At 38.1% G+C, this 17,054-nt stretch overlaps 2 protein-coding genes across 3 annotated transcripts in view; one reads left to right on the forward strand and one right to left on the reverse strand.

The window, feature by feature from the left end:
• The window catches only part of FAM185A (family with sequence similarity 185 member A), a 49,666-nt gene extending 43,305 nt beyond the window's left edge, over nt 1-6,361 (forward strand). For both annotated transcript variants that reach the window (XM_079785833.1, XM_079785834.1), the window contains exon 8: nt 5,331-6,361. In XM_079785833.1, the coding sequence (XP_079641959.1) occupies nt 5,331-5,443 (113 nt within the window). In that variant the 3' untranslated portion in view covers nt 5,444-6,361. The remainder of the gene's footprint in view (nt 1-5,330) is intronic.
• A 2,754-nt stretch (nt 6,362-9,115) lies between these two features.
• Nucleotides 9,116-17,054, reverse strand: part of FBXL13 (F-box and leucine rich repeat protein 13) — a gene marked incomplete at both ends in the record, with an annotated part of 167,695 nt that continues 159,756 nt past the window's right edge. Inside the window, 2 exons of the mRNA XM_079785446.1 lie at nt 9,116-9,239; nt 14,841-15,004. Of these exons, the coding sequence (XP_079641572.1) occupies nt 9,116-9,239; nt 14,841-15,004 (288 nt within the window). The remainder of the gene's footprint in view (nt 9,240-14,840; nt 15,005-17,054) is intronic.

Genomic DNA, 17,054 nt, shown 5'->3' on the forward strand with positions numbered 1-17,054 from the left:
GAGTGTCTGCCCTCTGGTGGTCAGTGTGCATCATAGTGAGAGATCGAACTCCTTGTTGGTCAAACTCCCAAGGGGACAGTTTGCATATTAGGCTTTTATACATAGAGATTCTTGAAATGAAAACACTATAAAAATGGAGAACAGATAAGTAGTTGCCAAAGATTAAGGAAGAAGAGGGAGGATAAGACTATAAAGACATGTCATAAGGGACTTTCTTAGTGGTGATAGTATTTTGATTATAATGATGATTATATGAATCTATACATGTGTTAAAATGTCATAAGGTATACCTAAAACATACAAAAAAGTGAGTATGCAAAAAATGCTGAAATTGGAGTAAGGTCTGTAGTCCAATTAATTATATTTTGCCAACCAATTACCTGGTTTTGATAATTACTATGGTTATATAAAACGAGAGGCCCAGTGCACGAAATTTGTGCATGGGGGTGTGTGTATCCCTCAGCCCAGCCTGTACCCTCTCCAATCTGAAACCCCTCGAGGAATGCCCGGGCAGTCGGACATCCCTCTCACAATCCAGGACTTCTGGCTCCCAACTGCTCTCCTGCCTGCCTGATTGCCCCTAACCGCTTCTGCCTGCCAGCCTGATCACCCCCTAACAACTCCCCTGCCAGCCTGATTGCCCCTAACTGTCCTCCCCTGCAGGCCTGGTTCCCCCCAACTGCCATCCCCTGCAGGCCTGGTCCCCCCCAACTGCCCTCCACTGCTGGCCTGGTCCCCCCCAACTACCCTCCACTGCAGGCCTGGGTCCCCCCAACTGTCCTACCCTTCAGGCGTGGTCTCCCCAACTGCCCTCCCCTATAGGTCTGGTCCCCCTAACTGCCCTCCCTTGCAGGCCTGGTCCCTCCCAACTGCCCTCCTCTGCTGGTCTGGTCTTTCCCAACTGCCCTCTTCTGCCGGTCCAGCCACCCCTAACTTCCCTCTCCTGCTGGCCTGATTGCCCACAGCTGCCCTCCCCTGCCGGCCATCTTGTGTCCACATGGGGGCAGCAATCTTTAACCACATGGGGGTGGCCATCTTGTATCTTGGAGTGATGGTCAATTTGCATGTTACTCTTTTATTAGATAGGATGTCACCATTGGGAGAACTGGCTAATGAGTGCACCTCTTTATACTCTTTTTGCAACTTCTTAGGAGTCTTTAATTATTTCAAAATAAAAAGTTAAAGAGAGCCCTTGCTGGGTAGCTCAGTTAGTTGGAACGTTGTTTTTATACGTCAAGGTTACAGGTTCGATACTGGTTAAGGCACAAGAATCAACCAATGAATGCATAAATAAGTGGAACAACAGTTGATGTTTCTCTTTTTTTTTCTCTCTCTCCCTTCCCCTCTCTGCCTAAAATCAGTCAATAAAAAAAAAAAAATTTTAAGGGCGTTAGAGTAAGAACAAGTAGAGCATGATGGAGGAAGGGAGGGAGGGGAAGAGAGAGAAAGAAAAAAATGAAGTCTTCCAGGCAAGAAGCGGAATAAAAAGGACTTATTTACCCTTCTATCTAAAACAACACCACAATTTTTTAAATAGACAAAATACATGAAAAACAGTTTCCAAGACACTAGATATTAGTAAATGAAAGAGAGTGATCACTGAGAGATAGGAAACAAAATAAGCGCCTCCTAACTGCCTCGAGAATCTCCAGGCTATGGTGAGTACAGAGGGAAAAGGCATCTATTATGGAACTCAGCAGACTCCCTGAGTTGCGAAGAGTCCACAGAGACTAAGAAAGCTATAGTTCACAGGACAGAATACCAGAGGGAATAGAACCTGGTGCTTACACAGGTCCGGAATAATGCCTGCTCTACTTGCCAGACTGGAAAAAAAAATTATAACTCATGGAGCATTAGAGAGAGGAAACAACCCTAGACTGAGCACCCCTCCACTGCCTAACAAATTATAAAAGCAAGAGATGAAAGGCTTAAACTATTACCAAGTAACTTAACTGCATCCTTGAACAAAGCTAAAGATTTACAGGAATACAAAAATATTTAGCGCCCAACAAAATAAAATTCACAAGGTCTGGCATCCAATCAAAGGTTATCAGACACGCAGAGGCAAGAAAACATGACCCATAATGAATAGAATATCATTTGAAACCCACCCAGAATAGACACAGATGTTAGCATTAGCAGAGAAGGAAAATAAAAGTTATAACTATATTCCACATGTTGGAATAAAGTTAAGACATGGAAAATATAAAAAAGACCAAAATTGAATTTCTAGAAATAGAACTGAAAACTATAATGTCTGAAATGAAAAATTCAGCAGCTGGGATTAGACATAGAAGATTTGAGGAAGAAAATGTCTCTCCAAGAATATTTCTTGGGCAAAATTGGTTAATTGTATACTTGCTCAAAACCTAGAGTATGATTATCTTTGTTATTATTTCAAGTAATTGAGAGAAAAATACAATGATAGGCACCATTAAAACTAGCTCAAAAATATTTTGCCAGTAAAGATTTGTTGTCAAGGTATCTTGGTTTGCATTTCTGTCGAGAGAACTGTAAACAGTTAAACAATGTTTACAACATTAAGATACTGGTTATGGAACTGTGTGTGGTATTAGAGGTTTTGTTTGTGAAATACATGCATTAAAATAATTAAATTTCAGCATAATTATTTTCATGTTGTTTTAGAAGTGCATGATTTATTTTCCTAGCCAGCTGGTAAGCTTTTTAAGGGTGCTAACATGTCTTTTTACATCTTTTGACCCTCCCTGAAATACTTAGCATGGGGCTTCCCATTGTGGGTGGTCAGTAGAGTTGATACTGTAAAAGAGGGAATCCTCCAACTATGATGCACTGAAGTTTATTCTGGGGCTAATAAGGCAGCACCAGAATTATCCCTCTGAACCAAAAAGATGTAAATAAACAAAGTCTGTTATAGGATTTGGGGAAGAGGGTGCAAAAGCTCATCTCAGTCAAGAAGCTTTTCAAACTTATTTTAAACCAGAGAACTAAATTATGCAAATTATTCCTCAGAGCCCTATCTTTATCCACAGCCAGTGCTGATTAGATCAGGCACATTCAGGCTTCATGGCTAATGCTTCTCAACTAGGCATTTGAGGAAATAAATAAATTTGGAGATTTATATATTTGGGTAGATTTGGACAGAGCAAATTTAGAGTGCAAATGCTAGAGTTTAAAAATGTCCTAAGGAGAAACTTTTCTCCCCATTTAATGGAAGCCAGACCATGTGGGGATAGGGTGGGCATTTTCCATTTCTTGGTCAAATAAACATTGTCTGATTTTCATTGGCAAAGGCATTTAAATAAGGAACAAGGTTTTTGCAACGCTAAGTTCCAATATGTGTTATAAGATTTTTTAAGGAAGGGATTTATAAACTTTACAAATTAGAGTCTCCACAGATTCAGGTCAAAGTATGAAAGGCTTTTAGTAAATTACTGTTTGGCAAGTTAGAGAAAGCTATTTTAAGGAACCTACGTGGAATTTTGTAAATCACCTTATTTTTTTTAGTATTGTCTCTAAACTAAAATCGCTTGTGTGTTCATTTTGTTGGTAGCAGCAGCACCATGCGTGGCCTCTGCTGCTGCAGAAGGAAATAGGCAGATTGGCTTCTCTCTCCATAAGCAAGAAAATGCATTATTAGGAAGGTGACAAATAATATATAAGGAAAAAAATTGTAGATATTTGGGAAAACCTTACTATTTTTTATGCTTTACCTATTGTTGCTAAATAGTGTAAAAAAATAATAAAGTTAGAGAACCAATGTTCAAGATTTTTTGTTCTTCCCTCTATGTTTATTTGAATCACTAGGAAAAAGAAATTTGGTATTATAGAAAGACTACTGGGTGCAGGTACCTCAAAATCCTGACCTGCTGAATGCAGCACAGGCATAAAAAGAACAAATTCAAATTGACAGAGCTGAACCCCTTAATGATGAAGTTAGGGGGAAAGAGTAGCTTCTAACACAAGGATTTACTAACGGGAGTCATAATGGTATTGAAAATATAGCAAGAGAAGTAGAAGGAAAAACTCTAAGAGGAAGTCATTGAATACTCAGCTGTGTTCTGGGACAGATACAGTGACCTCTAAGACATAAATAAGATTATGGCTCAGATTAAATAGGAGATGCAATAATTCAGAGAAGAATTTGTATCAAAGAAGCACTTAACACAAAGATTGAATGGTACAAAGCACCTTTTCATCAGCTGAGAACATTATATGGTACCAACAAAGGAAAAAAAATATACTAAAGAAAAGGATTGCCTGATTTGTGTGCTTGGGTTTAACAAAGAACATTTATATGATGAATTGAAATAGTATATTTACAGCTCCTCAGTTCAGATTTGACTGGGTTCTTAAGGACAGAATTGTAATGGAGTGCCAGAGGTGGTGTAACAACTTAATTACCTTGATGGTGAGAAAAAAAAACATAGAACTACAAGAATTGAGATGGGAAATGAACCAGTGAGCTCTATTACCTTGAGAGAATTTCCAGGCTGCAGGGCACAGAGGGGTAAAAAGGCAGAGCCAACAGACTCCCCAGAGGAGGGGACTGAGCTGAGCATCTAGGGCAAGCATGCCAAACTCAAAGGCTAACGTGGGCCAAATAAACGAGGCATGTGGCCCGGGGGCCGAGAGTTGGACATGCTTGATCTAAGGAGACCAGGGCTGCTGGAGTTCACAGGAGAGTTCCAGAGAGTAGGCAGCTGTAAGGGGGGCCCATTCAGCAAAGTACTGATCACCCTGTGTGTGAGGAAACTACCTAACACTTCCTACAATGGGAATGAACTTCAAAATAATTATGCTGAGTAAAAACCCAGATTTTAATAAAGTGTGCATACTGTATGATTCCATTTATTAAAATTTAAGAAAATGAACTAATCTGTTGTGATTGCTGAGGGATAGAGGTAGAGGGATCTGGAGGTAACAGGCAGGGAGGCACAGGAGGGAAAGGTTACTAAGGGGCACAAGGAAACTTGTAGGTATGATAGATATGTTCATTATCTTGATTGAAGAAATGGTTTCACGGGTTTTTTACATATTCTAAAGTACATTTCATACTTTATATACATGTCATTTATTTGGTCAGTTGTGCTCATGTAAAGCTCTTTTTTAAACTTGCGTGCAAAAAAATACAAATAAAATACAGTAGCTTGCCTTTTAGAGTTGTTCTGAGAAAATGAAAGGAGGGATCAAGCCCAGGTAACCTTTGTAACCCTTTCCCAACGCTTATCACAACTAAGATTTTTTGCTGTTCCAAAGCATTTTGATTTTAAAGATATATTGTTAGGATTTGTGTAGTCAAATATTGCTATTGTCACTCAAGATATAACTTCATGCATTTTGTGTTTCAGGGCTCATGAATCAAGGAAGCAATCTTGAAAAATGGATTAAGGCTGATGCCCCAAAAGGCACTGTAAGTTTTAGAAATCAAAGCTGGTTTCAGTCCCTGAAACTGCAGGACTGAATGGTTTGAGCCTGGCCGTATGGTTCAGTGGTTGAGCATCGGCCTATGAACCAGAAGGTCACAGTTTGATTTCTGGTTAGGACACATGTACAGGTTCTGGGCTCGATCCCCAGTAGGGGGCGTGCAGGAGGCAGCCAATCAATGTTTCCCTCTCATCATTGATGTTTCTATCTCTCCCTCTCTTTTTAAAAAAAGGAATGGTTTGAGTTGTATTTATAATTGTAATAATTAGTAGATCAACGGCTACAAAAATGCAAATACCAGTGTTCATATAAATATTGAAAATAACAAATTGGATGAGTACTGAATTGTGTGTTTTTTTTGGGGGGGTGTCAGAATTTGTACTTACCTATTGTTTCAGTTTTCTTATTGGTCTGTAACATATTACTACAAACTTATTGACTTAAAATAACACCCATTTATCAGCTAGATCAAGAGCCTGGCTAGATTCTCCATTCAGGATACCCATCAGGCTGAACTCAAGATGCTGGCTGGACTTAGTTCTCATCTAGCTGCTCTGGTAAAATAAAATAAAACAAATCTTCCAAGCTCATTCTTATTGGTGGCAAAATCTTGTTTCTTGTGACTGTATGAGGCCTCCGTTTTCTTGCTGTCAGTCGGCATTTGCTCTAAGCTTCTAGAGGCCAACTATATCCCTTCTTGTGTGGCCCTGATCATCTTCTAGGCAGCAATGATGCATTCAGTCCTTCTAATACTTCTGACCTCTTCCGCAGCCACGTGGAGAGAACTGCTATTAAAGGGCTCACTTGATTAGGTCAGGCCTACCCAGGATAATCTTAGTTTTGTCATATAACATAATTATGGGAGTGATGATGTCTCACCATATTCAGTTTCTACTCATACTCAAGAGATTATACAAAGACATAGGTAATAGGGGGAGAGGGATGGAGAGTTATTTCAGAATTTTTTGTACCATAGCTTTTATGTAATGTTTTCTACTTGTATTTATTATGACAGTAAATTTAAGTTGTGAATAAAACACATCATAAATATGATGTAATTGCTACTGATTTTTTCATTTATTTTGCATAATTTAAGACATAACTTGTTAGTGGGAGAGAAATATTCAGCTATTTTGTAGCCTGATGTTTGAAGATAGATTTTCACTTTTATAATGGTGTATTATATAAAGTTATTTTATGAATTCTTGTTCTTTCAAACCTTATTTGTCTACTAAAGCATTTAAATTAACACTGAAAGACTACCTAGTAGATTAGATTTTTTATGATTAGGATACATCAGTTCTTAAACACTAATTTCTGATATACCTTTCCAAATAGTGTGATTTATAATAGTCTCTTTTTGTTAATATTTCACTTATTTATAGTTGTCTGTTTTTAACTTATTTGTGAAACAAAAAGTCAGCTTTGTGGAATATCTCCAAGTCTCCTTTTAGTTTACCCTTTGTGAAATCAAAATTAGTATAAGTTTGGATGATACACATTAGTATATTTGATGTGGTTGTTGTTGTGTGTGTGTGTAATAAGTAGAGGAAACTGAGAGGCAGACAATTTTTATCCCTTTTTCACTCATGCAATTATATAAACATTTTCATGACTAAAAATAAAGTTTATGAACTTAGTCAACAATTGCCAAAATGGTCATGAGCATAACATTAGTCAACTGTATTTTAAATTATTAAAATAATTATATATAATTTGGATCACATAATCAAGTCTAAACAAAAAGGGAAAGCTTCCATATTTTGCTCTCTTAAACACAGACTGATATATATCAAATGCTTAAGAGCTGAGACCTAAGAAATGATTTGAGGACCTTGCACTGAGAACTTGAAGATTTCACCCCCTCTTCACTCTACTTCTTGATTACCTTTTCATAATTGACTTTTTTCTAACACACCTTTTCTTTCATTTCTGTAGCTATAAAATTTGTCTCCCCATGAAGAACAAATGTATCTCCTGTTCTTTTTACTGATTTTTTTTAGAGAAAGAGGAAGAAAGAGGGAGAAAGAAAAACAGATATTACAGCAGAATATGGATTTGCTGCCTGCTGCACATCCCCTACTGGGGATCAAGCCAGCAAACCGGGCATGTGCCTTACAAGGAATTGAACCAGCAACCTTTCGGTTCATGGGAGGACACACCTAGTCAACTGAGCCACATGGCTAGGACTCTTGTTATTTAAAAGAGGATCTTAGTCAAAGAGTTTTGGAGTTAAACACCCTCAGAAATCTCCAAATGTAGTTTAAAAATCAGCATCAGAACAATCTTAAATCTTTTGGCTCAGGTCTTAAAACTTCCTATTCAGCTTATTCCCCTGCTGTCCACTTTCAGGAACCATTTCTACAGCTAAGTGATATTACTTAATTTCAAAAACTTTCAAAATCAAACTAAAAGGGAAAATTATTAAAAGGATTTAGCTAATATAGATTACCCTACAATAATACCAGTTGAGCCCTTTTAAAAACTTTTCAGAATAACTTTCATATCCTTTTCCTTAAATGTTATCCTTCAAATTAGTGGGATACAAAAGGATAGTGATGAACCTGATTTAACACATAAGTAAGAGAGGAAATAGGGTTAAAATACTGATCTAATATTACCGACACAACTTTTTGGGGGCGATCAGAACAGTATGCTCTCCCCTGGACTCTGAATATCAGTCCACATCACATTAAATAATGTTATAAGTAACCTACATTTCTTAGCATAAAATTGGGAGAGCACCATTTTTCGGATAGCATAGTTTTAAAATATCCCTATTGTGCAAATCTGATTAAAAAGAGATTTATCTGAGGCATTGCAGGGACATTCTTTCTATTCACAGATAGTTCCTGCTTCAATTTAATTTGCTCCTAGCAGTTAAGTCAGATGTTGAGATGAGTCGGTCAATTGGCATTTAGTTCTGTCTTGTTGTTAAGTATCTGGAAACCATAAGAAAGACTTGTTTCCTCTAAAAATTTTATGTTGCCCACCTGCCATGGCTCAGTGGTTGAGCCTCAACCTATGAACCAGGAGGTGTCATGGTTTGGTTCCTGGTCAGGGCACATACCTGGGTTGCAGGTTCGATCCCCAGTGTGGGGTATGTGGGAGGCAGCGGATCAATGATGATTCTCATGATTGATGTTTCTCTCCCTCTCCTTTCCTCTCTGAAATAAAAATGTATTTTTTAAAAAGTGTATGTTTATGTTTTTTACAATAAAGCTTCACAGATCCTTAAAGTCATTTGCCCTGGCTCCATCTCTTTCTCTGATTTATAAGGTCACCTCTGCTTCCTTTTCTAAAGAAAAGCTTCTAAATTTCTTGTCAAAAAATATTACATATCTCAGTGTTGTTTCATATAACTGTAACCTCAGATTTAATAATCTCATCAAACTGTTGGTTTGATTAAGGTAAATTTACATGGAAAATTTATATAGTAGCAATACTTGATTTGACTTTTTAAAAATCATGATTATTAGACAGAAGATTTAATGATGTATTTAAAAACATTTATAGTTGGAGTAAGAATCAGGAGATGATTTGCTGCTGTTTATACAATTGAGATCCAGCTAATAAAAATATTTGCATCAAATGAAGTCACCAAATTCTAGATTTTTTTGTTCTTCTGTTTGAGTTGAAGGTTATACTACTTCCTCTTCACTATTGTATGTTGACTCTTTCACTGTCAATTCTCTATCTTTAAGTGGTGTTACATCCCGTCGCTGCTGCTTTCTGTTATATGCTTGCCTTCCTCATCATAGCTAGACCAAACTGGAGTTTCAGTTGGGCTGTATTCCTGCTGAACTATAGATGACATTTTCATAGCTGCCTCCCTGCAATAACAGTGATTAGCATTAGCTAGTTGGCAGAAATTGCCAGTGCAGATTTTTCAAACTACATCAAAGTTGGAGTTAAAAAACTCACCATCAGGAGTTGAATTCACTTTTCACAGCTTTCTTGCCTTCCTGAGAGGGAGGGTATGGATAATTGTGCTAATAATCAGGATCCCAAAGCTTAACTAGCTCAGTGGCACTCAGTTCAAAAATTAACAGGCACAGTGAATGGGTCATGAAATTGCATGGCCATGGAGTAGGAATACTGAGAGCACTCTATAGTGCTCTTAGTGAGCTCTCTGCCTGCCATTTCCAGTCTTAGATGAGCAGAACCCTTTCTAGCCAATCTGTGAAGGCTGAACAGGAACTCCTAACCCAAAGTCTGCAGATCTCTGTTGGATACATGGATGACTTTCAGGGAGGTCCATGAACTCTTGGAAAATTTATGCAGTTTGTATCTTAATATACCTTTTTTTCTGAGGAGAGATTGTGACTTTCCTCAAATTCTCAAAGGTGTCTATGACCAAAATGACTAAAAATACTAGTACTATCTTTCTTAGGAGTCAGAAAGGAAGGAAGCAAAGAAGGCATGTAAAAATTGTTCTGGACTCCCAATTCCAACATGAGGGTGTGTATGTTGTTGGGAGGTTCCCCCATACCACCAAGCAATTATTGGATACCAACTAGGTGTCCTGCAATTCAACTCAATTATAATACTATTTACCCAGAGTTAGCATCAGATTCCATAGGTTAAGGGCTCAGTCCCACAAGACCACCCTTCACTTCAGACACTAATTGCAAGTCCAGGTTGTCAACTGGGCTTCCGACCAACTGGCTATATAGAGCAAAGGTTTCGATGACCTCCTCATTCGGTTGGGTTGATTTGCCATAGCTGCTCACAGAACTCAGAGATACTTTACTTACCTGATCACCAGTTTATTATAGAGGATATAACTCAGGAACAGCCAAATGTAAGAGATACATAGGGCAAGGTATGGGAAAGGCCACAGAGTACCCATGCCCTCTTCAGTTATGCCCCTCTCCCCAAATCTCCATGCATTCATCAACTCAGAAGCTCTCTGAACTCTGGTTTTTATGAAAACTTCAATGATGTAGCTATGATTTACTAAATCAGTAGCCATTGGTGATTGATTCAGCCTCCAGCCCCTCTTCCCTCCTGTTAAATCAGTCCCACCCCTCTCTTTAATGGTTGGTTCCCCAGGCATGTAGGTACTTTCCAAAAGTCACCTTATTAACATAAACCCAATTGTGGTGGAAACAGGCTTGTTATGAATAACAAGATACCCATTTCACCTTTATGACTGAAATAATTTCAGGAATTGAGGCCAAATTAGGGGTGAGTCTCTACTTCTTGTTGATAGGGACAGCTGGGTTTGGTGGTAGAAAAAAAAAGTGGTCTTTTGGCTGTCCTGGCTCAGAGAAAGGAGTTTTCCATATATCCAGCTAGTTAACTAGAGTTTTGCATTAGGTTTTGGGGCCAACAGTTTTCTTTGCATATTTTTTAATCTAGTGACCTGGCAAGAGGGGTGAGGAATCAAAAGCAGGGTTTGGATATTAATAGATATCTTGGATCTTCTTGATTAAACACTATATTTAATACACTTAAACATTCCATACCAGATTAGATTCAGCAAGGCCCTTGCCAGAAAGTCTCCATTCATCTAGTTAAAATCCCAATTATTAGAAGTTCAAAATGTTCTCAAAGAGTGATTGGAAAAATAAAATCAAAAGATTAGAAGCTTAACTCCTTTGTGTAATATGTTATTCACTACCACCTGCCCAAATTTGGTTGTTTAATTGTATGACAGAGTTGGCAGAGACTCCTAGGACCTAATATCCATATCAGTCTTCTCCAGACCTATCTGGAAGGATTGAGTCACCATTCCTCTTCAAAATTTTTCAAGGACCTGCCCTCTTTAATCTGACCCAGCTTCAGTTGGCTGTCTGACCCACTCCCTCCCTGTAGTCCTGGGCCCAGAGGGAGTACCTATTTTACAAGTTTTTGTTTTAATTTCATTTTAATACACACAGCCTTGGATCAGAAACCATTTTCTTCCTTAGACCTCAAGTGACCAATTTTCATGCCAGGCTTGCTTAATTAAGGAAGTTCTCTGAGCCCTGGCTGGTTTTGGCTCAGTTGGAGCACTGTCCTGTGTACTGAAGGGTTCTGGGTTCAATTCTGGTCAGGACACATACCCACGTTTCAGGTTTGATACCTGGTCGGGGCATGTGCTGGAGGCAACCAGTCGATGTTTCTCAGACCACTGTTTTTCCCTTCCTCACTCTAGAATCAATGAAAAACATATCCTTGGGTGAGGATTTAAAAAAAAAAAGTTCTCTGAGGTAAATCTACATGCATAGAACACATTATGCACTCTATACTTTGATAATATTATTTATTTTTCTAGCTTGCAGAAAAGAATCTCATCTTCAGGGCTTAGTCAAGAATTCTCATTTTGAACACTCCAAAAGGTTACTTCTTCAGGTCAGTTAAAATAATTGCACATGTTTACTCTCAGTCAATAGGAAAAACTGAACGATGGAGCAGATAACTTCTTTCTGTTTAAAAACTCACAGGATAGACACCCTAGGCCTTCTACCTTTAACAATTGCTTATTTAAAACAAAATCAGAAATGAAAGAGGCAAAATAACAACAGACCCCACAGAAATACAAAGGATTGTAAAAAAAAAAAAAATACTATGAACAACTCCATTCCAACTACCTTGAAGAAATGGACATATTCCTAGAAAAATACAACCTTCCAAAACTCAATCAAGAAAAATAAAAAAAATCTGAATAGGCCGATAACTATGAAGGAAATTGAAGCAGTAATCAAAAAACTTCTAGCAAACAAAAGCCCTGGGCCAGATGGCTTCACAGGGGAGTTTTACCAAACATTCAAGGAAGAGCTAAAACCTATCCTCAGACTATTCCAAAAAATTCAAGAGAAAGGAACACTTCCAAGCTCTTTCTATGAAGCCAACATTACTCTAATCCCAAAACCAGATAAAGACAACACAAAGAAAGAGAATTACAGGCCAATATCCCTCATGAACATAGATGCTAAAATCCTCAACAAAATCCTGGCAAATCAGATCCAGCATTACATTAGAAAGATCATACACCATGACCAAGTGGGATTTATCTCAGGGATGCAAGGATGGTACAATATCCGCAAATCAATAAACGTGATACATCACAAACAAATTGAGAGATAAAAACCACATAATCATATCAATTGATGCAGAAAAAGCATTTAACAAATTCCAACACTCTTTCTTGATAAAAACTATCAGCAAAGTGGGAATAGAGGGTTCATACCTCAACATAATAAAAGCCTTGTATAACAAATCTACAGCCAGCATCATACTCAATGGGCAAAAACTAAAACCATTTCCCCTAAGAACAGGAACAAGACAAGGATGCCCACTCTCACCACTCCTGTTTGACATAGTACTGGAAGTGTAGACAATAAGTAAAAATAAAAGGCATCCAAATTGGAAAAGAAGTAAAATTATCATTATTCACAGATGACATGATATTGTACATTAAAAACCCTGAAGACACCATCAAAAAACTACTAGATTTAATAAATGAATTTGGCAATGTAGCAGGATACAAAATTAACACCCAGAAATCTAAGGCTTTTTTATACACCAATAATGAACTCACAGAAAGAGAAACAAACAAACAAAAATCCCACTTACCATTGCATCAAAAAAATTAAGATACCTAGGAATAAATTTAAGGAGGTAAAAGACCTGTACTCGGAAAACTACAGGACATTGAAAAAAGAGATAGAGGAAGACATAAACAAATGGAAGAATATACTGTGTTCATGGATTAGTACAGAATCACCATCATTAAAATGTCCATAATACTCAAAGCAATCTATAGATTTAATGCAATCCCCATTAAAATACCAATGGCATATTTCACAGACCTAGAACTAACTCCAAAAATTCATATGGAATAAAAAAAGACCCCGAATAGCTGCAGCAATCTTGAGGAAGAAGAATGAAGTTGGAAGGATCGCAATACCAGATATCAAGCTATATTACAAAGCCACTGTTCTCAAGAACATATAGACCAATGGAACGAACAGCGAACCCAGAAATAGACCCAAGCCATTATGCTCAATTAATATTTGACGATAGAGGCAAGAGCATACAATGGAGTCAAGACAGTGTCTTCAATAAATGGTGTTGGGAAAATTGGATAGATACATGCAAAAAAAGAAAAAGAAACTAGACCACCAACTTACACCATACACAAAAATAAACTCAAAATGGGTAAGGGACTTAAACATAAGACAGGAAACCATAAAAATCTTAGAAGACTCCATAGTGAGCAAAATATCAGACATATGTCGTAGCAATATCTTTACTGATACAGCTCCTAGGGCAATGGAAACTAAGGAGAAAATAAACAAATGGGACTACATCAAAATAGAAAGCTTCTGCACAACAAAAGAAACCATCAACAAAACAACAAGAAAGCCTACTGCATTGGAGAACATATTTGCCAATGTTATATCCAATGAGGGCCTAATCCCAAAATTTATAGGGAACTCATACATCTTAACAAATGAAGATAAATAGTCCAATAAAAAAATGGGCAAAGGACTTAAATAGATACTTTTTAAAAGTGGACATACAGAAGGCCAAGAGACATATGAAAACATGCTCAAAGTCACTGATCATCCAAGAGATGCAAATCAAAACAACGAGATACCATCTCACACCTGTCAGAATGGCTATCATCGACAAACGACAAGTGCTGCTGAAGATATGGAGAAAAAGGAACCCTCGTGCACTGCTGGTGGAAATGCAGACTGGTGCAGCCACTGTGAAGAACAGTATGGAGTTTCCTTAGAAAATTAAAAATGGAACTCCCATTTTACCCAGTAACCCCACGTCTAGGAATATATCCCAAGAAATCAGAAATACCAGTCAGAAAGGACATCTGCACAACTTACAATAGTAAGATTTGGAAACGAAACAAAACAAAACAAAAAAAATTGCTTATTTACCCCACTGTTATTTCATTGGAAACATTTTGCAAATTGAGGGAACAGGCATTTGGCCAATAATAATCAAGTCAGAATACTCTGCACACCAGATCTTATAGGAAGCCCCTAGTTAAATGAATGGCAACTGTCAAGCAAATTACTTTGGAAATTATGGAGCTTAGGATACCTGTTAGCAATTTATATTTAATTGGGAGCTGGTTTAAGCCGATTATTTTCTTAACCCCTAGGGGAAAGTAACTGAATGGAAATTTTTTGAGAGATGAGTAGAGGGAGAGCTAGTGATCATCATTTGGACATCTGCAAGGTCAAGGACGGAGAAGTGCTTAAAAGTAGAAGATCTACTGGGACAGGGATATAAAACCACAAAGACCATTTTATAAGGGAGCTTCCCTTGATGCAGTTCACAATGTTGGCTTCAATTAGGCAAAAAATAAAATGAAACTTTCTAAGTCTGAAAGGTTCTATGTATCACAAATGCCATAGTCACATATTCTGTTTTCTCAGAAAGTAGTTCTCGAAGCTTCTCATAGTCAGGTGAATATTTACCTGGAAATAAGTCTGCAGTTTTGCATCTTAAGGATCCGGAGCTGTTGGCAGCCTATCTGAAGAAACTCAAATATTTCGTCAGTAAGCAGGTTACAGCCAGAAATATCCAAAATGTGCAGGTAATGGCATTTTGCTGATAACATCTCCATTGCTAAGTCAGTAATCTGAACACACAGCCAAATAAGTACAGATTATTGTGATGAACTTCATCCCAGGGAAGAATAGTGTACTAGTCAGTTTGGGCTGCTATAACAAAATACCATAAACTGGGTAAATTTAACAATAGACATTTATCTCTCACAGTTCTGGAGGCTGAGAAGTCTAAGATCAAGGTGCCCACAGATTCAGTGTGTAGTGAGGGTCCTCTTCTTGGTTTGCAGATAGCTACCTTCTTGTATCCTCACATGGCAGACAGCTCCCATTTCTTCCTCTTCTGATAATTCTTCATGGTGGCTTCACCCTATTTAATTATTTCCCAAAGCCTAACTTCCTCATACCATCACATTGGGGATGAGGATTTCAACATGAATTTTGAGAGAACACAAATATTTGGGGGGAAGGACACAAATTTTTAGTCCCTAACCAACAGGACACTTGTAGATTCTCTTTAATAATCAGCTTGCCACATGGTAGGTCTATAACTCTCACGTTAGTGATTTAACTGTTTTCAGACCAATAAAATACATATTTCAAGTGGCACCAACAGAATTTGTGATCTTGCTATTCGTTTTAGAGATCTCTTGTTTGGATGGGAAACTTCAACAAAATTTCCTTAGTAATAATACCTGTTACATCAATATATGTAAGTTATTAATGCTGCAGCAGTGAGTTTTATAACATCAGATGTTACAGAACTCTAAAATTAACAGAACTCTAAAAGTTAACCTGTAGACGGTCAGATTGCTATGAGAAGGGGTCTGGACATTGCTGATGGTTTGCATGGGAAGTAGCATGGTTCTGGAAAAGGACAAGTAAGTGAGACAGATGTTTGCAGGGAGCCGGAGAAAGAAGAGCAGAAGCCACAGACACTACACGAATCTCGGATAAATTCTGCTGAGGGCTCCAACATCTAGAAAGTTTGCCCAGATGTTTTGCAGAAATAATTCAACTCCACTTCTTAGATTATTTCACTTAGGATCTAGCTTTTGAATTTGTAATTGAACTGAGACTTACTGCAGAATCAACTAGATTACTCTCCAAAGGAATGTTTGGTCCAACTGGATTTAATTTCTTACTTTAAATGTTTGAACATTCTAAAACATACATAAGGCTTGACTTTTGTTTTTAACATAAAGTTGAGAGAATTATGCAGAAAAACCGTTCAATTGAAATGTACACTTTTTAAGTTCGGAAAAATAGATGTCATTGTCTAAGTCTGCCCTTTTTCCAGAACAAGCTCAGGACCAAGGTTTAACATTGCAACTGATTCTCACAAAAACGCCTGCAGACATTCCTATCATACTATGTGGGTCTCTGATGGTCTGATGTTAGTGTGTGTGTTGGGGGGGGGGGGCGCGCTGGGGGGGGAGCCCTCAGAAATGTCGTGGAAAGGAAAGAAAAAGAGCTCATAGAAAAGTCCAGAACAGGTGGAGTTAAGAGTGCTAGGTTTTATTGATACTGGGGGAACTGAAAAGGAGTCCATCACTTCCTGTAGACCAGAAACTCAAGACATCCAATAACTGAGGTGATGTCCAGACTTATGGGGGCTGGGAACTAGAGGCAGAGATGACTAGCTACATTCTTAACTCCCAAATATGAGGTCCTACTCTGAGTCCTGTTGAACAGAGGTTATTCCGATTTCAGTGCTGGGTAGGACAAGGTCACAGGACTACTTACTGATCTAAGAAGTAAGCTAGCTGCAAGGAAAAGCTGGCCTTCCAGGAGATGGATAAGGTGACCATTCAAGATTAACTTGTGGGCTTTTGGGAAACCTAGTCTACAATGATGAGCCAGACACTGAAGTGTTTTATGGCCCATCAAAAGAAATATCGGTGGAATATATTAGACTAGACCGTGGAATACTAGACCATAGCCCTATGGTTTGGGGTGAGGAATATTTAGATTGGCCCAAATTATGGTCACCACATTTTCTGAATCAGGATAGTCATTTGACCTGCATAATTGGTAAAGCTAAACCCTTCTCCCTTACACTGAGTACACTGCAGGCTCCAGACCTGCTTATGTTGTGGTGGACTGTTGATTTAGTATTCAAAG

Source organism: Cnephaeus nilssonii, assembly GCF_951640355.1.
Source record: "Cnephaeus nilssonii genome assembly, chromosome: 12".
Taxonomy (NCBI): Eukaryota; Metazoa; Chordata; class Mammalia; order Chiroptera; family Vespertilionidae; genus Cnephaeus; species Cnephaeus nilssonii.